The sequence below is a fragment of the Lithobates pipiens genome, unplaced genomic scaffold, assembly GCF_037356315.1.
Source record: "Lithobates pipiens isolate NorthernLeopardFrog02 unplaced genomic scaffold, aLitPip1_a1.2 Scaffold_16, whole genome shotgun sequence".
Taxonomy (NCBI): domain Eukaryota; kingdom Metazoa; phylum Chordata; class Amphibia; order Anura; family Ranidae; genus Lithobates; species Lithobates pipiens.
The window spans coordinates 209,480,324-209,503,301 of NW_027507748.1; the positions used below are offsets into that span (position 1 = coordinate 209,480,324).

At 40.1% G+C, this 22,978-nt stretch overlaps 1 protein-coding gene across 3 annotated transcripts in view; it reads right to left on the minus strand.

Annotated features, from left to right (window-relative positions):
• Positions 1–2,595: 2,595 nt before the first annotated feature.
• LOC143982335 (cAMP-dependent protein kinase inhibitor beta-like) overlaps positions 2,596–22,978 on the minus strand; it is a 164,531-nt gene continuing 144,148 nt past the window's right edge. For all 3 annotated transcript variants that reach the window (XM_077480965.1, XM_077480967.1, XM_077480968.1), the window contains 2 exons: positions 19,575–19,725; positions 2,596–7,683 (listed from right to left, as the gene is read on the minus strand). In XM_077480965.1, the coding sequence (XP_077337091.1) occupies positions 7,604–7,683; positions 19,575–19,725 (231 nt within the window). In that variant the 3' untranslated portion in view covers positions 2,596–7,603. The remainder of the gene's footprint in view (positions 7,684–19,574; positions 19,726–22,978) is intronic.

Genomic DNA, 22,978 nt, shown 5'->3' on the forward strand with positions numbered 1-22,978 from the left:
TCCTAGAAGACTTCGAAACCAGTCACAAAGCACATAGCCGCTTGCGCTTGCACATGGGCACCCGGCCGGGTGCCCACAGTAGAGACATCAGCGCTGCCGAGATAGGGCACGGGGAGAACACTGCGAGGGTGAGTGGACCGTTGGACTGAGGGACAGGTGAGTGGCTGTTTATTAACCAGTTCCTGACCAGCGCACGCCGATGTACGTCGGCAGAATGGCACGGGCAGGCATATTGGTGTACAGCAGTGTTTCTCAAATCCAGTCCTCAGGCCCCCCCCAACAGGTCATGTTTTCAGGTTTTCCATTATTTTTCACAAGTGATTTGATCAGTTTCACTGCCTTAGCAATTACCACAGCCGTTTCATCTGAGGGAAATCCTGAAAACATGACCTGTTGGGGGGGCCTGAGGACTGGATTTGAGAAACACTGGTGTACAGGTACGTCCAATCTTTAATGCTGCCCTGCCATCGCAAGCGCGCCGCCGGCTGCGTGCTGGTCGGGACCCCCATGAGTCTGGTCACGGGTCCCGCGGACTTGATCGCCGCGGGCATACCTGCGATCGTCTCACGGGGCGGCTGAACGGAGAGATGCCGTTGTAAACAGCATCTCCCCGTTCTGCTTAGCAACAAGTGACACTAATCTCTGCTCCATGTGATTGGAGCAGAGATCAGTGTTCACTAAATGAAAGCCCAGCCCCCAACAGTTAGTAACACAACCCTAGGAACACTTAACCCCTACACTGCCACCCCCTGGTTAACCCCTTCACTGCCAGTGTCATTTACACAGGAATCACTGCATTTGTATAGCAGTGATTGCTGTATAAATGACAATGGTTCCAAAAATATGTCAAAAATGTCGCAGTCACAATAAAAAAAAATCGCTGATCGCCGCCATTACTAGTAAAAAAAAAAATTATTAATAAAAATGCCATAAAACTATCCCCTATTTTGTAAACGCTATAACTTTTGCGCAAACCAATTGCTTATTGCGATTTTTTTACCAAAAATGTGTAGTAGAATACGTATCGGGCTAAACTGAGGGAAAAAATGTTTTTTTTATATATTTTTGGGGGATATTTATTATAACAAAAATTAAAAAAATAATGCGTTTTTTTTTTTTCAAAATTGTCACTCTATTTTTGTTTATAGCGCAAAAATAAAAACCGCAGGGGTGATCAAATACCACCAGAAGAAAGCTCTATTTGTGGGAAAAAAAGGACGTCAATTTTGTTTGGGAGCCACGTCGCATGACCGTGCAATTGTCAGTTAAAGCGGCGCAGTGCCGAATCGCAAAAAGTGGTCCGGGGCTGAAGTGGTTAAAAGTCAGCAGCTTCACTTTTTGTAGCTGCTGACTTAACAAAAAAATAAAATAATATATTTTTGAACTGGAACTCTGCTTTAAGATTCAGACCATATTTTTGGTGTCATCCATAGAAGAATCCAGGTTTTTCCACACAAAGAATGGTAACCTGTGCCCATCTGCAGAACAGACAGAGGTAAGAATCTGCACTGAAGTTTGCTAAAATCCTGGCAACGCATTTATTTTACAAGGAAAAGGATTTTTTCATGAGTTTCACTTTGACTGTAATCGCTACCCAAATCACACTACTCTAAGGATTCATTATAGGAACAAATGGTCAAGTTATTTTAAACATATGTTTGGACAGCTCTGTTCTCACATAACATAGTCTCTTCCCAGGAGTAATCTCAAATATCCCGTGGTCTGGCTGATATAATATTCTTCCACTCCTTAAGAATAACAATATTTGAGATGATAATTTCTACGATGTAAATACAATCATTTAGGCCTCATGCTCCTCTGAATGCCTTTGCTCCTGGTAGCAGGTTAAAAAACGCACCTACAGCCACATTTTGCAAATGCATTCAGGCGCATATTCATTCCACTGAAATAAATGAATGCTCAAGCCCTAAATGCGCCACGTTTAAAAGCATTTAGGTGTGCCAAGCTCTTTCTGCCCCAAAGCACCTCTCCTGAATGTGCAATATTTTTTTTGTAGCCTGTACTCCTCTAGAGGTGCGTTTACAGACTGAAATAAAAAGCCAAATGCCTGTAAAAGTGGCGTTTTTTTTTTTACGACCAGTGTGTGTGAGCTCTTACTAGTACAGGAAACAACTAAAATGTACTTTATATGTGAAGACTACTATATGTGAAGGGGATGGGACTGTCTAGGAGAGGAGAGAGAGCGCGAGAGAGACAGGTATAAATGCATATTATGAACACACGATCTGTCTCCTCTCCTAAGAAAACCAGGATCTGTGTGTTTACACGCACAGATCCTAGTTCTCGCTCTGGCACGAGCGATCGCATTGCCTCCGGGCACACGTTGCAGCGTCCCTAGTGGCCAAAATGCGAAGCGACATAAGGTAACGTTGTTTCGCTCAGCTGGCAAGTGGTTAATGAACAAAATGGCCAGATATGGGATCATGAAGAGTAAAGACCCATGGCTTCATCCTTAACCCTTTATTTAATTAAATTTAATTTTCTGCTTCCAATGGTCTTCTTTTTTTCCATTCCATTCAAAAAAAAAAAAAAAAAAGCAATTTATATTATAAAATAAACAAGCGATGCAACCAGAATTTTTCACAAAACTTTAATATAAAATTACACTTTCACACTTCTTACACTTTTATTAAAGCAAACAGCTATTGTTCCTAAGGACTGTTTATCTGTTTCGTCAATTCTACATAGATACTCCCCCATCATATTTTTGCAAATACTCCTGGGGCCCCAGTGATGCAGCAGTGAAGATCCCAGGTCCTCATAGTTTGGGCTGATGTTTTCAGTGGGGGGCCCCATTTGTATTTTAGTCCTCTAAGTCATCCACCCAATTCTGAAGAACGTAGAGTTTTGTTGTGACATAGCAAGAGAACTGTGAGCATGCGGGTCTCCTGTTATTTTATCACCCTGTAAACCTGGTGTGCTGGGCTAATGTTATTCAGAAAAGGTGGACAATTCGGAATCTGGTGAAATGGATTATTTGAATGGATCCGATGAGTCAACAATGAGGCAGAGTTTTAACTGTTCATTTATCTCCATCTCTTTTGCCAGTTCTGAACAATCATTGTTCCCAAGTGCAAAGTATGTATACACTACAGTAAACAATTTTTTTTCTAAAAAGGGTTGGTTAAGGCTTTTCAAACAACTAAGGCTTGCACCCACACATTGATTCTGACTGATCAGCCAGGATTGTCAATTTATCCATCTAAATGTTTCATGTCAGTTATGCTGGTTTATACATACAGCAAATAAAATGCTGCTATTTAGGCATGCATTGCCTATTCAGTCTGTACCTAGGACACAACAGTTATTTGTTCAGTAATACATTTTAAAGCATTATTAAACCCAAAAACAGACATTTATTATATTGCAGCTTACTAATTTTTAGATGTGATGACAGCATTCATTTTCTTTTTTTAGGCTTTCTTTCTTTTACTTTCATCCAATGATCCAGTCAGTACATCTGTTATTTTTTCAACAGAACAAGCTCTCTTGCTAATTTATCAGTTAGAGAGTGTCTAGATAATTATTTGTTACCGCTGACAGGGGTACTTACATTGATCAGAGTGATGCAGCGGGAGCTGAAGTTTGGCTTTAATTTGTCAGTGTATCCAAGGCTGGTAGTACATCTTACTCCCCTACCCCCAGACTAACAGTGCTGCTCCCAAAGGTGCACTTGTGCTCCTTCATCCAGAGTGGGGGCAAGCTACGGCCTAGTTCACGCCTATGCAGTTTTCTTTTGATCTGTTTCTGCAGTGCTTTTTGTGTTTTTGCAAACGCATATTTGACTTTTTTTTTTTTTTACGTGGCTTGATGCATTTTGCATTTATTGCACTACATGTTTTTCTGCAGAATTGAAGTCTATTGAAAAACACACAATTTTGCATTTAAAAATGGCTCTGACTTCTTTCAAAAATGCAGCAGCTGAAAAAAGCATAGCTGTGAACAAGTCTCAAGGGAAACCATGTTCAATGGACTGTGGTGTGCGTTTCAGCAAAAATCACTAAAAACTAAAAACGCATAAGTGTGAACCAGGGGCCTAATACAGGAAATGTGTTAAGGCCAAGATCATCATGTGAAAAAAAGACTTAGGGCCAGTTCACACCACATGCAGTCCAGTGCATTTTTTTTCTGCCTCAAAAACGCATAGAAAGTAGGTTATATGGTTTTCAATGGCATAGTTCACACCAGTGCTTGCAGTTCCAGTGTGTTCCAGAAAAAAAAAAAAAAAAAATAGAACATGCTGCATTTTTCTGCACTGGAACGCTATAAAAAAAACTCACGGGAATGCACCAGAACGCACCAAAAACGCACTGGAACACCCATGTTCTTATTTAAGGCTACGAAAAAAAACGGGGGGGGGGGGAATGCACTGGAACGCATCAAAAATGCTCATGCAAAAAAGCATCCAGACTGCGTTTCTATGGTGTGAACTGGCCCCAAAAGAACAAAACAAATGCAGCCACCGCATCTAATGAATGGTAAGCTGCAATATCTTATACACTTTCTGGCATGTAAAGGTGTCACTAATGTAATCTTCCGATATATTTGTCAGCAAAGAAAATATTTGCAAACCACTATATTGCGCCATCTAATTTCCCCCAATCTTGTTTCGTGTGACATTATAAATTCCCGTGTGGCTTGAGTAAACACTAAAATTCCATTTATCACATATTGTGTTACTAGCATAATCACATCAGTGACACGGTCGACTTCTTAAATAAAGTAGTTAAAAAAAAAAAAAACATATGTTGTTGGAATTTGCTGGTACCAGAGAGGAGAGAAACAGAGAACAATCCCCATCAAGCGATGTAGGCTATATTTTATATATATTTATATTTTTTTAATTATTTTTTTTTTTTATTAACAATACATAGTTGGCTTTGCTTAACTGTCCAAGAGGTCAATGCATTTCATATCCATGAGCTTCTTCAGGACCTTTTATATCTTGGCAGCAAAGAGAAATAGCCTATACGGAGTATGCCAAAGAGGTGGTAGTCACATGGCAGGTGTCAACGTCAAATTTGTGTGGCTGACAAATCAGCAAATAAGAGCAATAGTAATGGTACTTGCTAATAAGAATAGCTCTCAAACTTAGAGAGGGCTCACAGATAGACTCCAATACATGCGAATGGGATCAAGGTGTGTCTTCTGTCAAAGCCAATAAATGGTGACATACTCCTTAAGCGGTGTATAGGCTATTTCTCTTTGCTGCCAAGATATAAAAAGGTCCATAGATGTTAAACGCGTCAACCTCTTGGACAGTTCAGCAAAGCCATTGTTAATATATATGGCCCATATTGCTTGATGGGGATGGTTAGATTAGGGTTTTAATACTTAACATTTGCAATAATATCATTTTTTTACATATATCTCTATGTGTTTGCCCCCTCTCTGGTACCAGTAAAGTCCAACAACATATGTTTTTTTTTTTTGAAGTGGTAAATAATGTGGATGTAGTACACATACAATAGCCAATTTTCTTGTTCTTGAATTCTGAAATAAAGTATTGGGGTCCTGAAAAAAGATTTACTTTTAGATCCCTACCCCACCACCTGTTATGGCTGTAATATATCCTGCTAAACTTCAAAAATATGGTCAGCTGCACCTAATGGATTCTCAAATGTATGAGAAAACAGCACAGACCAGGTACCCACATTGCTTAGCATTAAGACAGAAAACAGCCATAGTTATGATTGTGTTTGGCGAGCCAGTATCCACTTTTTTTGGGATCCCCACGATTTTTAGAATCAGAATAGCAATTAAACCATCAAGCATTAACCCAAAAGTGGGATGTTATTACGATTAGATGCACCCTAGGTTAAGAGATTAAAAATGTGAAAGTTGCACCAGGGCAGGATTTTCATCAATGACAACTTTTGGCACTCACTGTATTATCTCATTACATTATTTTTTTTTTTTTTTTTTTGGTTAGCCTGGAATAGAACACCGTTACAATGTGTAAGTATGCTTAAAATAAATTATTGTATTGCGTATGTGGGCCAACGGTGCTCAATGCTGATAAATGTACGAATACCACGTCTCGTTCCTTACAAAAAAATTGCCAAAATAAAAGGGTTACTGCCCACGGTATGGTTCATTGGAAATGTAGATGTTGAAAATAGCTTAGAACTAACCACCAAGCCACAATAACCCTAAAAATTCTCTGCCTTTTTGGTGCACACTAAGGCCCCATTCACACCTGAATATAGTGTTTTCAGGCAGAAAATGGCACGATTTTACAGCATTTTTTACCGCGATTTTGTGCAGGGCAAAAGGTCACCAATGTAAAAAGAAGAAAAAAAATGCCCAAAGCTGTCCGATTCGAGTGACAAAAAAGGGTCCAGAACTTGTCTGAGCTTCAGGCGACTTGGAGCGGAGATGTGAACAATCTCCATTGAGAATAATAGATTTTTTTTTTCCCCTCCAGAGTTTTGTAGCTTCAGGCTTCAAGCTACAAAACACTCAGGTGTGAATGGGACCTTAATTGTGTATTCACTTTATAGTGTTAATAAATTAGTGATAAGACTGAAATGCTTTATATGGCTCTCATCCCCCCTGACACATTTAGAACATTTATTGTACAACATTTTGCAATTATATTTGGTCCAACTTTTCTATAAGAATTTAAAACTGAAATCAAGTCAACCTGATTATATAACTTGCTGCTTTAGGTATGCACCTAAAAGTTTAAAAAAAATTTAAATAAAAAAAGTTATAGCACATGGCTATATGGATTTGAAATGTTTCCTAAATGAATGAAGAAGCTATTAGTTTATAGTATGTTGGGTTGTAGAATTCTATAGAAAGAGCTATAGAAAACCAAGATTTCATTTTTTGCCATGTGCCACAGGTATGAAAAGGCCATTCTCTTGTTCTATCCCGATTTATCCTAATACAAACATGTAAACCAGTGATACTTGATATCAAAGCTAAAAATGATGATGCATCACAAATAGAACATATTGCTCCCCTTTCTTACTTGATTCTTCTGTTTTCCAGAAGTTCTACACAACCCTGCATTTTAAACACCTCTATCCTCTGTACCGAATTCTTCTTCATGGTCTTCACAGTTTTGGACTACTCCATTCCAATGTCTTTTATTTTCAGCAGCAGATAATAAGTGTCTTACTTTGTTCCACCGTACCCAACCCTATTTTTTGCAATAACAAACACAGAACATAGAAAGTCTATATTCAACGAATAGGTGCTACCAAATGATCACAGTAGTGTACTGTATAAATGAATATGCACACGTTATAAATACACACATACATGCGGATATACATCACGCATTAGATCCTTAATTAACGTCCAGTGTTTTTTTTTTTCTTCAGCGAAATGTTTGCTCTGAACATCTGGATGTAAACACCAAAAACAGCTTCACGCACTGATCTTTGAAGGTGAGAGGTGATGTTTCTTAAAGCATTCTTTGTTTCCACGGGCTCTCACATAAGCAGTTTCTCCACACTCTAGCAGGCAGTAAATGGCCAGTCCTGTTGTCCAAATCTTCTTAGACTTCTGTATTGCTGTCCAGCTTTTATGCAGGAAAAAAATGCCCTCCGTACTATAAAGTTACACATGTTTAGGATGCGTCTTTCAGTTCAGGGCTATGGGAAGGCTGCTGGGGTAAATCACTAGGAGACTGTAAGTCTGGACCTCGATCTACAAAGAAGAGAATGTGAAAGATACAAACTTGTTTTCTAGGCAAATAAAGGTACCTACTTTATGTACAGCTAGCCAAAAGAGGAACATGTTAAATTGTTTATAATCGCAACATAGCATTATGGAATACGTAAATGTCATACAGCAGTTTCATCCACTTTCAATCAGCTTTCATCAATAGGCAAGCCAATCAGCACAACCTAGTCTACCTCCTGTAGATGGTCTAGCTCTTCTGAGCTTTAATCCATTGTTTCATTATGCTTTTAATACCCTGTGGTCTCTGATTAAAGATGATCAAAGCTCTTAAAATACACTGGCAGTGTGCCCAATCCACTCCTCTAATCCAGTTCGCCTAGTACATATCTACCAATTAGCCATTTTTTTTATTTTTTTTTAATGAGTTGAAAAAAAGTTTTGTTGAAAGATATGGGTTTTGCACAACAATTAAAATAGGCAGCTTGCAGTTGCAATGCTAAGTGACCCCAACAACTGCCCTCTTGTGACTCATGCAGAGTGTAGAAAGCTCATACTATCCCACATTCTGATAAGTCTTTATACAGGAAAAGCCTACTTCTGCTTTTATGTATATAAACCCTAATTTTGAACTTATTTTATTAGCTTTATTTAGTCTGTTAAATATATTATTGAAAGTATTTTGTTATACCTCTTCAGTACGTGCAAAAAAAATAACTGTTGATTCATGCCAAAAATCTTGTGAGCGGAGAGCTTACTGTGCTACGCTCTTTTCACTTACATTGTTCCAAGCTACGTCTATGGCCTAATAAAACACACCCTGGTTATTGATAAGAAGAGAGGGGGAAGTGTTGTGTAGCCCTTAAACATTTCCTGTCCTAAGATGGCAACATTGCTGCTCCATAGATGCAGTGCAGTGAGTAAGCGTTGTCACCCTGGAACAGGAAGTGTGTTACTGGCAGAATCGCCAGGTGAAAAACGAGAGAACAAAAGCCTGATAACTGAAAACGAAAAGTATAAAAACAACAAAAAAAAGGAGATAAAAATGGCACTATGGGTCAACCTCAATTAATAGTTGGGGCCAGGAGAAAAAGAATATAGTAATAATATTTTACGACGGCTCCCATGTGCCCTCACTGCAGAAAATGTCTTCATAAGAAGTCTGAGGTGTGCTCCTCTGAATTAGCTGAGCATACAAAAGAGAGGGACACCAAGAAGATTCCCAAAGCAATTCTTCAAAAAGGAACGGGCAAATTAGTCAAAAAGATATTTAGTACAAAAGTTCAATTAACACTAATCAAAAATAGAAAATATCTCTAACAAATTCACTAAAATTAGACAATGTTGCCTACAGACTCAGATATACACCCTCCATTAGTATCATTATGCACTTATTAAATCACTGGTAGTTGCTGTGTTGGTATAGATGATAATGCTATCAAAAAATTTTCTCATGTTAAATAGATACCAAACACAGAGTGGAGATCCCATCCATGAGTCTATTAAACTTGAAAAGTATGTAATGATGTTCCCGGAGCCAACTGCTCCCATCATTGATTAGAAGATCATAGATAGTTCATGGGTAAATGACAAAAAGGAAAAAAAAAAAGTCATTGGAAATGCAGCTTGGGAAGTGGATAGCATATGATTCTTTAGAATTCCATCACTGAGCTTGTGGATCTAGCGGCCATTTAGGCTACAATCAACATATGCAGGCGGGTTGTTAAATCTCTAAGGGGCAGGTGAGTATATGTGTGTATGTGTGTAGACTCCTCCCAGCCAGGAGGGAAAAAACAGTACAGCTCACCGATCTCTAAAACCACCTCAGTCAAGGCAATAGTGCGAAAGCCAGTATTCTGCTTGCCAATAGCTCAGGAGAAAATCTGTCTGTTCCTCCGTATTGCTTAGATGTAACCAGTAACGGTTGAAGTCCTTCTGGTTAGTATGAGCTTGTGCACAGCCCGAACATTCCAGTGGCTCTTTTGGATCTCCTGGGAATTGCCGAGGGGAGTTTGTCAGCTGGCAGGTGGGGCTGAGTCTTCGCTACAGGGAGCGTGATGGCATAATACTGACACTTTTCACTCATGACCCTGAGTTTCTCCACAGCATGCGCACATGTCTGGTAAGCATCCTTAAATAGCCCATGCACAGTGCAACAATTGATGTCTGCGCTGGGACAGACAGACAACGGTACTGTAGCTGGCCAGTCAAGGAGTGCAGAGGGTTCTGATTACCACAATAAAGAACACTTAAACAACAAACACAAACCCAAGGACAAAGATGAAAACGAAAAAATAAAATCAACTAAGAGAAAAAAAAGTAAATAAAATGAAAAATAAATAAAAATAGAAAATAGAGAATTAATAAATGAAAAGTAAATATCAATGTAATTAGCGGAGACTAAGAGGGCAGGGGCAGCCCACCAATTTACAACCAGCCAGCCAACTTATAATAGGTATCACAAGAGAAGTGCAATGCGAGGTAGCCCTTAGTATGTATTGAGCTGCAGAAAATACCGCCAGACAGATTAAAAGGGGTAGTAAAGCTTTGTTTTTTATTTTCTAAATAGGTTCCTTTAAGCTAGTGCATTGTTGGTTCACTTACTTTTTCCTTCAATTTCCCTGCTAAATGTTTTTTTTCTTTGTTTGAATTTCTCACTTCCCGTTTCTCCTCAGTAAACTTCACACCATCATCCAAGCGGTGTTTAGTCAGCCAGAACAGCTTACTGAGGAGAAACAGGAAGTGAGAAATTCAGACAAAGAAAAAAAACATTTAGAAGGGAAAAATTGAAGGAAAAAAGGTAAGTGAACCAACAATGCGCTAGCTTAAAGGAACCTATTTAGAAAATAAAAAACGAACCTTTACAACCCCTTTAAAGAGAATTTGTTATTATCAATAAATTTGTTCAACGGAAAGACTTTCCGACATAAAATCCTGTCAAAAATCACCCATTCTGAGGGGGTAAATTAAGTCTGCAGATGCTTTTAAAAGAAAGTCCCCTGGGGTCACTGTCATGGAAGTTGATGAAATGTAGGGCAAGTGGGCGTTCATGGTCTTTCTTGACAATGCTGTGGATGTGTTCACCAACTCTGGTTTTCAGCTGCCTTTTAGTTTTACCCACGTAATTCTTACCACATGGGCAAGTCAGCATGTAAACCACCCGGGTGGTATTACAATTAATAAAGTTGTTGATTTTAAAATTTATTTTTTCCCCCATCAGAGTTGGTGAACACATCCGTGCTGTCCACAAACTTGCAGACTGTACACCTGCCACATGGATGCATACCTGCCACAGGTGGCAGATGAGACAGCCAATTGGATGCTAATCTTTGATACTTGAAGTGGGTGAGGCTAGCTTTAAGGTCCCAGGATCGCCGGGCAGTCATTAGTGGGCGATCCCCGAGAAGTTCCCCAAGGATAGGCAAACTTGCGAAGATATGCCAGTGGTGACCAAGTATATTTTTACCTGGTCCCACGGGGCCCCATATTTAGTGATAATCCTGATAGGTGGCAGTGATTGGGGGCTGAGATTTTGAGCTTTGAGTTTTATCAAGGAGGGCTCCTCCATTGGCCTGCACTGCTTTTTTTTTTTTTTTTCAGCCTGATGCATTGGTGCGAGTACCCCCTTTCCCTGAACCTACCATAAAGTTCCCTTGCCTCAGTCCCAAAGTCCTCTTCCTGTGAGCAGTTCCGTTTGATTCTAAGGAACTGACCCAAAGGTATTCTTTGAATGAGTGATCAGGGATGATGACTAGTAAAGCCTGTAGCAGCACATTAGCTGCCGTTTGCTTACAATAAGTTTTGGTTGTGATCCTGCCATTTTCCACTCCTATGGTTAAATACAGAAAAGGTAGGGTTTGTTGATGAGAGAAGTGAAGTTTAATATTCCTGTTATTAAGGTTCAGCTCATCAATGAACTGAGTCAATTCCTGGAGTGTGCCACCCCAGATCATTAGGACATCATCAATGTACCTCAGCCACACGTGGCTGTGCTACAGTGGCGACAAGTAAACAACCTCCTCCTCCCAAAGACCAAAGGTGGAGGCAGGCATAAGAAGGGACCCAGGGTGCACTCATAGGAGGTACCCCTGATTTGTTGGCAATATTTCCGTGTGTATGGTTGCTAATATGGAATCGGATTTCTGATTGTTCCAGCACCGGGGTCAATTGTTGCACTGCGCATGGGCTATTTAAGGATACTTACCAGATGTCCGCGCATGCTCTGAAGAAACTCGGGTCACGAGTGAAACGCGTTAGCATGACGTCATCATGCTCCCTGCAGCGAAGACTCAGACCCACCCACCAGCTGACAAACTCCCCTTAGCAATTCCCAGGAGATCCGAAAGAGCCACTGGAATGCTTGGACAGCGCGCAAGCTCTTATGGTTTCTAGTTGCATCTAAGCGATCCGGAGGGACAGACAGATTCTCTCCTGAGCTATCGGCAATCGTAATACCGGCTTTCACACTATTGCTTTAGCTGAGGTGGTTATCGGGAGAGCAGTGAGCTGTACCGTTTTTCAACTCCCGGCTGGGAGGAGTCTATACACACATACTGACCTGCCCCTTAGATTTACCAACCCGCCTGGATATGTTGATTATAGCCTAAATAGCTGCTAGATATATGAGCTCAGTGATGGAATTCTAAATAATCATATCCTGTCCATTTCCCAAGCTGCGTTTCCAGTGACTTTCTTTTTTTGTCATTTACCCATGAGCCATCTATGATCTTCTAATCAATGTTACTGGAGCCAACTGCTCCCTTCATTACATACTTTTCTGGTTTAATAGACTCCACACAGCAACTACCAGTGATTTAATAAGTGCATAATGATACTAATGGGGGATGCATGTCTGTGTGCGGTGGCCATCTGAGTCTGTAAGCAACGTTGTCTAATTTTAGTGAATTTGGTGGAGGTTTTTTCTATTTTGATTAGTGTTAAGTGAACTTTTGTAATAAATACTAAATATTTTTTGACTAATTTGCCGGTTCCTTTTTGAAGAATTGCTTTGGGAATCTTCTTGGTTTCCCTCTCTTTTGAAGAAAACGAAAGTAGCCAGCACAGCTAAGGACTGGTAAGCTGCAATGTATAAAATGAGTGCTTCTTGGAAAACTTCTACAGTCCCTTCAATTAAGGAATGGATCACTGAATTGAACCACATGATGAGGATATTAAAGACTACACCAAATTTAGGAGACCTGTGGTTTACATGGATGGAATTCTCCACATCACCAAAATTATTACCCTTCCTCAACTAACCGGTGTTCCCCAATGTGCTAAACTTGCTCTGCTCGGGCGATACTTCCCATCAGACACCACCCCTCCCTTACTTTCCCTCTATCCAATTCATAATTTTTCGCGCTTTCATTTTTCTCCCTTTCTTCTGTTACACTCTGAACTAAAAGTGCCCTCTAACCATTGTGGTTCCAGTCTCTTCTAGAAACATTTTCAGTTGGCACTGTACTGTCTAGTACACAATACAGGAACCTGGCTTGACTTATAAGTTGACACTATGCAGCCGAGCTGACTCGTTTTACTTCTGTGAATGTTCAAGTGGTCACTTAGGTCTGGCAACTGTTTGCTGTTGGATTTCAATCCACACCCTACGCCTTTGGTTGAAATATAGTCAATGTTACCTGCTTGCTGTTATGGATGTTCGTTATTCATTCCTATTGTTATTATAAAAACTTTATTCCTTAGAAAAAAAAAAAATATTGGTCTTGAGTTTTAGATACACTGGGTTTGGTATACATACGCTTGTATGTCTAAAGTTAAAAGGGGGGAGCTTTCATTCAATTTTTTTTTTTGAGAGAAAATTTTTAGAATTTATGGCTATAACCTACGCCTATCACCTGGTCATAGTTTTCTAACCCTAGTAGAACAGTTCACATATACTGTATACATTTCAGCTTTGTTTGAGTTTGCGCAGAGTTTCATTATCTCAATAAGATTCAACTGATCAGCCTACATTGAAGTGTATGTCAGAGAAAACAAAAAAAATATTTAGTACATCTCGGTCATACATGCACATTTCCTCATATCGTAGCCATTTAAAAAAAGCTACAAGAACAGAAGAATACCTGATGTTTGAGCAGAAATCCAGTGTGCTCCTAACTTTCTGTGTGATCTCACAAAACAGTGCTTTTTCTGCAGTTAAATTCCAACCAGCATTGTTCACCCTGCCTGTTGGTTCACAGAGCCCCATATGCAAACATTTTGGTTTTACAATAAAACAATGCTACACCTTTGACTTATGACAGCCTACCCACACGCTGTGTAAAGAAAGGGCTTTGGGGAGATGTAGTTCTGGAGGCATGCTTTCATCAAAATGGTCTAAGCTCCCAGATGCTGTCCCTGCAAAAATTTAACAGGGCTGGAGATTTTGTTACAGGGGGTAATAACAGCTTTTTTCTCACTACATGAACAAAGTAAAAAGAAACAAAAAAAGTAGTGCAATGACATATTTTAGAGGTAAGAAGGTGGCGTGAAGGTACATTTGAGTAATGTCTGCACATGTACTATAAAAGAATAAGTGCATTTTTGGACAAAGTGCACTTATAGTATACAGGGGAGAAAATAATTTTTATCCCCTGCAGATTTTTTCGGTTTTCCCACTTACAAAGATATGAAGGGTTTTTAATTGTTATCAGTGCATTTTAAATGATAGGGACAGAATATCAACCAAAAATCCAGAAAAAACACATGATACAGATGTTAGAAATTGAGTTGCAGTTCAGTGAGCAAAAGTAGTATTTTATCCCCTACCAACCAACAATAATTCTGGCTCCCACAGACTGGCAACAGTATGTGCTCATGTGAGGTGCGCCTAACGACAACTCATTAGGTGTATAAAAGACACCTATCCACAGAATCTCTTTCTTCCACTCAAACCTCACCATCATGGGCAAGATCAAAGAGCCGTCAAAGGACGTCAGGGACAAGATTGTACCTCTACACAAGGCTGGAATGGGCTACAAGACCATCAGCAACAGACAACCACGGAGGTGGAAACATTATGCTTTGGGGCTGTTTTGGGGCTAAAGTTATAGGTTGACTTTGCCACATTAAGGGGATAAAGGATTGTGCCATGTATTGCAAAATTTTGGAGGAGAACCTTCTTCCCTCAAGCTAAAACACTGAAGATGGGTCATGGATGGGTCTTCCAGCATGATAATGACCCCAAATATACCAAGAAAACAAAGGAGTGGCTCCAAAAAAGCATATTAAAAAGGTCATGGAGTGTCCTAGTCTCCAGACCTTAATCCTACAGAAAATTTATGGGAGGGAGCTGAAACTTCGAGTTGCCAAGTGACAGCCAAGAAACCATACGGATTTAAAGAAGATCTGTAAAGAGAGGACCAAGCTCCATCCTGAGATGTGTGCAAACCTGGTAACCAACTACAAGAAACATCTTACCTCTGTGCTTGCCAACAAGGGTTTTCCACCAAGTACCAAGTCATGTTTTGCTTGGGGACCAAATACTTATTTTACTCACTGAACTGCAACTCAGTGTATAACATTTGTATCATGTAATTTTTCTGGATTTTTGGTCGATATTCTGTCTCTTTCATTTAAAATACACCTATGACCTAAACCCTTAATTTCTTTGTAAGTGGGCAAACCTACAAAATCTGCAGGGGATCAAATTATTATTTGATCTGTATATCAATTAATTTAATGGAGGGCTCAGGCAAGGTAAAAACCTCAGTAAGCTTATTTTTTGCTTTTTGGTAATATTGGGGAGATTTCTCTTCAGGTCTTGATCTGAAGAGACATACAGAAAGGGAGAGTAAATCGTGACACAGCAAGTTGTCCTCTTAGTTGTCACCAGAACAGGTGTCCCCTTTGGAAGATTTCCCTTCCACTCCTGTTCTGGTGACAGCTGTAACATTTATCCATCACTCTCTGTGACTGAGAAGGTAAATGTACCTAGTAGGAACTCCGACAATAAAAATTTGACAGGGAGGTCAAACCCTTCCCTATTCCATCCAGCACACCAAAACGTAAAATTTTCCCAACTGTAACTACACAATAAAGCCTCATAGAAGTCTATAGGGCTCATTTTTCATGTGTCTCCAGGACACGGGAGATGGAAAATAAATTAGCCGCATAAAAGTCTATAGGGGTTCACGGAGCAGATGCGGGTAGAGATGTTTTGCGACATTGGATGTCAACTGCAGGCTGTTGGATCCAAGTATGCATCCGTGGAAGGGAAGGGTTGGATTTGTTAGTTCAGTTAAGATGGGCACTCATTATTTAAGGGACAAGTGGCAATATAAAGGTTTTGTACAAAACTGGAGTATAGCTGCTGGTCAGGCTGAAAAAGACACTAATTACACTAATTGTAATAACAAGCATGTCAAGTAATCATGCCAAACATTGGTTTTGTCATCTCAGGTCCTGTATGTTTATATCAAGTGTAAAAATATTCATGTAATCACAAAAGTAAAATACTCTGGATTTTTCTGTATACAGTTGCAAGAAAAATATGTGAACCCCGTCGAATTAACTGCTTCTCTGCAGAAATATGCCATAAAATGAAATCTGATCTTTATCTAAGTCACAACAATAAACAGACAAAATGTGCCTTAAGTGATAACACACAAACAATTCTAATTTCTTATGTCTTTACCGAATCCATTAACGATTCAACATACTGGAGGAAAAAGTAAGTGTACCCAGACTAAATTACTTCAAAACAAAAGCTATTAGCATGAGAAATAAGAATTGTTTGTGAGTTATCAGCTTAAGCACATTGTGTTCATCTATTGTTGTGACTTAGATAAGGATTAGATCTCATTCTGCATTATTAGTATTATACAGGATCAATAGAGCACCAACAGTTTGCACAGAGCTTTGCAATATAAAGGGAGACTGTATAATCACAATCCAATTCAAAAACATAAGGAATAGGAGGGCCCTGCTCATGGAGCTTACAATTGAAAGGGAGGGGGAGGTGGTTCAAAAGGAAATGGCTGCAGGGGATGATCTGGTGGAGAAGACCCAAGTACAAGTTTTAGGTGGAGTTTTCAAGGATCACTTAACCACTTCAATACCGGGCCATAGTCAAATGACGCCTACAGATGGGATCTCCCATCCTGGGTGGACGTCATATGACGGCCTCTGTATTTCGCCGCTCCTGCGGGCCCCCAGGGGCCTGCAGCGCGGCGATCATGGATGAGGTGTGTCCCTTGGACACAGCCCATCCCCGATCTGTGGGATTTTCATCCCCATCCAACCCCCCCGATACAGGTGCATTCACAGCGCTCGTGCACGCGCCTAGGGCGTGTGCAGAGTGGCGATCGGGGATGCAGCTTGTCACCCTGACACGGCCCAACCCCAATCGCAGAAAAGAGCCAATGAAATTGGCTCTTTACCACGTGACCGGCTGTGTCCAATCACAGCCGGTCACAAAATGTAAACAAACCACGGTAACGAGATGTTACTGGGTTCCTATCAGTGTGTGAGGAGGAGATTGTGGTAACATCTCGTTACCACCTAGTGTACACCAAACACGCACCGATTACCCCCCCCCTCAATAAAGAGGACCTGTCATCACCCATCACAGCCTGTCGGAGTACCTGAGTACCTGTCACCAGCCCGTCGGAGTACCAGAGTACCTTTCACCAGCCCGTCGGAGTACCCGAGAACCTGTCACCAGCCCGTCGGAGTACCCGAGAACCTGTCACCAGCCCGTCGGAGTACCCGAGAACCTGTCACCAGCCCGGAGTACCCGAGTACCTGTCACCAGCCCGTCGGAGTACCCGAGTACCTGTCACCAGCCCGTGGAGTACCCGAGTACCTGTCACCAGCCCGTCGGAGTACCCGAGTACCTGTCACCAGCCCGTCGGAGTACCAGAGTACCTGTCACCAGCCCGTCGGAGTACCAGAGAACCTCTCACCAGCCCGTCGGAGTACCCGAGAACCTGTCACCAGCCCGTCGGAGTACCCGAGTACCTGTCACCAGCCCGTCGGAGTACCCGAGTACCTGTCACCAGCCCGTCGAGTACTTGTCACCAGCCCGTCGGAGTACCCGAGTACCTGTCACCAGCCCGTCGGAGTACCCGAGTACCTGTAACCAGAGATTTTCATTTTCTTTCACATAAATGCTTCATAGAATATACTTTGGGGTGTTCGTTTTCCAAAATGGGGTCATTTTTTGGGTAATTCCATTGTCCTGGTGCACCAGGGCCTTCACAAATGTAATAGGTCGTTAGGAAATTAGAGGTGTCATTTATGCTCCTAGAACACCTGACGGCACTCCTTGTATATTGGGCCTCTGTATGTGGACACACTGTGTAAAAGTCACACACATGTGGTATCGCCATACTCAGGATGATTAGCAGAATGTATTTTGGGGTGTAATTTTTGCTATGTACATGCTTTGAGTTAGAAATATCTTAGAAACTGACCACTTTGTGTAAAAAAAAAAATAATGTTTTCATTTTCTATCCACGTTTTCCGAAGACTTGTGGAAAAAAAATTAACTGTTCAAAAGACTCATTATGCCACATAGAATATACGTTGGGGTGTCTGCTTTCCAAATGGGGTCATTTTGTGGGGAATTCTACTGTCCTGGTGCTCCAGGGCCTTCAAAAATGTAATAGGTCGTTAGGAAATTAGGTGTCATTTATGCTCCTAGAACCCCTTACAGTGCTCCCTGCATGTTGGGCCTCTCTGTGTGGCCAGCCTGTGTAAAAGTCCCACACATGTGGTATCGCTATACTCGGGAAGAGTTGCAGAATGTATTTTGGGGTGTAATTGAAAGTATGCATAAGCTGTGTATGAGAAATAATTTGTTATTATGACAATTTTGTAAAAAGAAAAACCAAAAAAAAACAAACAAATATTCTTCTTTTTCCCCAAGAACTGTGGGAAAAAATTACAACTTCAAAAAACTCACCATGCCTCTTACTAAGTACATTGGACTGTCTACTTTTCAAAAAGGGGTCACTTGGGGGGTATTTGTACTTTCCTGACATTTCAGAGCCTCAAGAAAGGAGATAGGCCGTCAGTGCATCAGGTGTGATCAGATGTGATCAATTTTCAATGATTTGCACCATAGCTTTTAGACTAACTTTCAAAGAGACTAAATAATATCCACTAATTTGGGTTATTTTTACCAGAGAGATGTAGCAGTATCAATTTTGGTCCAAATTTATGAACAAAAATGGATTTGCAAAATTTTATCATAGAAACTAAAAATAAAAAATAAAAAAAAAAAGTATTTTTTTTTTTTTTAATTTTTGCTCTTTTTTTCACATATGTCGCAAAAAATAAAAAACCCAGTGGTGATTAAATACCACCAAAAGAAAGCTCCATTTGTATGAAAAAAAAAAACAATAAAAATGTTGTTTGGGTACAGTGTTACATGACTGAGTAATTGGCATTCAAAGTGTGAGAGCTGAAAGCTAAAAATTGGTCTGGGAAGGAGGTAGAGAGTTCGAGGATGGATAAGTACTAAAAGGCGAGAATGGGAAGAGGGAAAAAAAGGGAGCTAGAAAGCAAGATGTCTCGGGAGGAGCAGAGAGGATAATTTGCAGGATATCTTGAGATCACGTGATGTAGCTGGGGGCAGTGTAATGGATGGTTCTCTATGTTGTGGTTAGTATTTTGAATTTTATATGCTGGGCTAGAGGAAGCCATTAAGGGGGTTAGCAGAGATGGGCAGCTGCCACTGATCAGTTAGTAAGGTATACAAGTCTAGCAGCAGCATTCATTTTTTTGGCAAATTACTGCGGAAAACCAGTTAATTCCAAGGGGTTCACATAATTTTTCTTACCACTGTAATTTAACAAAATGCTATACACATTGATGGTTGTGAAGCCAAATGCTCCAGCAAAAAAAAAAAAAAAAAAAAAATGGTGCATTGTTTCTGAATTATGGGAATGCAGACACTGAAATCCATATTAGCTTGCCTGTATTTAGAGACATTTCAGCTAATTTGAGAGGGAGATCGGAAGGTGCTACTCCTGCCGGTGAACCTAAAATGTCAGGAAGAGCATTCCTACGTCCCGTCCTTGCAGAAGATGAAAAATCCAGGACTGGCTCCACTTCAGTCATCTTTATCTGAATAACAAAAGAGAAAACAAGATGTTATACAGATCACTGCAGAACCTCTAAATGTCTCTGTTATCAGTTTATGATGTCTTTAAGAAGACAAAGACCAAAATCCAAAGTGCAAGAGATAAAACCAATCAACAAGGTTATAGATGGCTATAGGTTATTTAACTGTACACATTATCATTACTTCTTGTGGACCAAATACATGCGCAAGATATAAGTTAAAAGATTGTTACTATAGCAGCCATCATTTGTTATAATGTTAAAGTATAAAAGACATAAAATTGAAAAAAGTAGTTTTGTTAGTTACATTATACAAAACGTCTAGAAGTGTTAATTGTGCCTAGGTAGGGTCCTGAAAATGTATCAATTATCGGGCAATTCTCTTGAAAAATATGAGGATGCTCAGGCATTTCTGTGCCTATAGCGCTTGATATATGACACGTGACTGAATGTAGTGAAACAATAAATCAGGAAAAAACTTTCAAAGATAATGTTCCCAAAAAGTAAAACATCAATGATAAACAATACAAATGTGCATATTGTGCAATAAACAAAATTTGGGTTATTAAACCAAAAGAAGGGTCAAAAAAACCACTTTTAGAAGAACAAATAATTAAACTACAACTTGATGCTGTGAAGCACAAACTTGTGATTAAGTGAGAAAAATAAACAACAAAATTAAAAAACAAATCAAAACAAATCCCATGCTTTGGATAAATGAAGTGATTTACAAGGCCCCATACATGTGAAGATATAAGTTCGTTAAGTGAAACGTAAATGGAACTTTGTAGTTGAACGTGAATGAAACTTTAAAGTTGGTCCCAGGTATCACTGGTATAGGTGCTTGACCACGTAAATTCTTTCACTGTACAATTTTAGTAAGTAGTAAAGGCTTACCAGAACCACCTTTAGTGTGCGCAGATACGAACTCCCCAACAATTGGGATCGGACAAGATCGTTCCTCCGACACTCCTCGTGTGAATGGATGACTCGAATCACCTTTCCGGATAGGAAGGTAAAGAATGACCCACACCTTCGGGTGTTCCTTGAACGTCGTCCGTTCCGGTCCGTTCGAAAAATATTCAGGTTGGCGTGTCACCAAATGGATGAAAAAGGAAAAAAGCGCCCAATCGTGTGATAAAGTCTAAAACACGTGTACTTTATTTTCCAACCAAATAGACGTTGAAAGATACAGATGACTCAATGGAGTCGTATAAAATTAAACGAAAAGAATTGCTAGCAAAAATATAAAATAAAGCGGATAAAAATAGCACGAGATGTAGACGTATCTACCCGACGATCGTTTCGTCACAGATTGACGTCATCAGGGGTATTTTATATTTTTGCTAGCAATTCTTTTCGTTTAATTTTATATGACTCCATTGAGTCATCTGTATCTTTCAACGTCTATTTGGTTGGAAAATAAAGTACACGTGTTTTAGACTATCACACGATTGGGCGCTTTTTTCCTTTTTCATCCATTTGGTGACACGCCAACCTGAATATTTTTCGAACGGACCGGAACGGACGACGTTCAAGGAACACCCGAAGGTGTGGGTCATTCTTTACCTTCCTATCCGGAAAGGTGATTCGAGTCATCCATTCACACGAGGAGTGTCGGAGGAACGATCTTGTCCGATCCCAATTGTTGGGGAGTTCGTATCTGCGCACACTAAAAGGTGGTTCTGGTAAGCCTTTACTACTTACTAAAATTGTACAGTGAAAGAATTTACGTGGTCAAACACCTATACCAGTGATACCTGGGACCAACTTTAAAGTTTCATTCACGTTCAACTACAAAGTTCCATTTACGTTTCACTTAACGAACTTATATCTTCACATGTATGGGGCCTTGTAAATCACTTCATTTATCCTAAGCATGGGATTTGTTTTGATTTGTTTCTTAATTTTGTTGTTTATTTTTCTCACTTAATCACAAGTTTGTGCTTCACAGCATCAAGCTGTAGTTTAAATAATTATTTGTTCTTCTAAAAGTGGTTTTTTTGACCCTTCTTTTGGTTTAATAACCCAAATTTTGTTTATTGCACAATATGCACATTTGTATTGTTTATCATTGATGTTTTACTTTTTGGGAACATTATCTTTGAAAGTTTTTTCCTGATTTATTGTTTCACTACATTCAGTCACGTGTCATATATCAAGCGCTGCACTGTTTTCCACATTTCTGTTAGTTAGACCTAGTATCTGGTTTTTTGTGCTCAGCTGCTATTTTCTTAATTGATTTTTTCATATCAACTAATTTTTTACCAAGCGCAAGTTTTACTCCTTTTGTTCATTTCTGTGCCTATAGCCTTGTGGATGTAGAGCTGCCATGATAGATTATCATGGGACAAGCTCTGCTGATGCCATTGCGTCATATGTACCAAAAAGCACTTTAATATTTCAAAATGTGAGCGTTCCTTATTTTTTTTTTAAAATAGGAATTTTGTACTCACCGTAAAATCCTTTTCTCTGTAATTCACCGACCGACACAGCTCCTCTCTGTAACTAAATGGGTTGTATAGCCTGCCATTAGGAGAAACTAGGCAAAATTGTTACACAATACACAGAACTTTAATCCCGCCCCTGGGGGGCGGACCCTGTGCTATCAACCCTCCTCACTGCTCCCAGCAGCTTCAGTACGTCAATAAGCAGTATAACGCAGAAAAAAGGAGCGGTGGGTGCTGTGTCGGTTGGTTAATTACAGAGAAAAGGATTTTACGGCGAGTACAAAAATTCTCTTATATTCACCGACCGACACAGCTCCTCTCTGGCAATGCTTGGGGATGTCCCATTTAGTTACATAATGAGGGGTGGGGAAAAAAAAAAAAAAACAGCATTAAAACTTCATCTACCATGGCAAGTGGGAACTAGTGAAACTAAACCCACACAAAAACAGCAGTGTGTGGAAAAACTCCACCATATAAAATCGGGTATCCTCAACAGGAGCGATCCCCCAGACTGCAACATTGCGGAGGTAATGCAACCGGGCATTAACAAAAAAGTACTGCGTTTTTATTGAAAAACCAGGAAAAAAAAAAAAAAAAAAAAAACTCAATTGCAACTACATGGCTGCCTGCAAAACTTTGCGGCCAAAACCAGCGTCAGCCGATGCACTGACGTCTACCTTGTAGAACTTGGTAAACGTATGGACAGACAACTAGGTCGCTGCCTTACACACCTGATCGACAGACGCTTGGTGCCGGAAGGCTGAAGACGTTCCGATTGCTGTTGTAGAGTGGGCCGTGACTGGAAA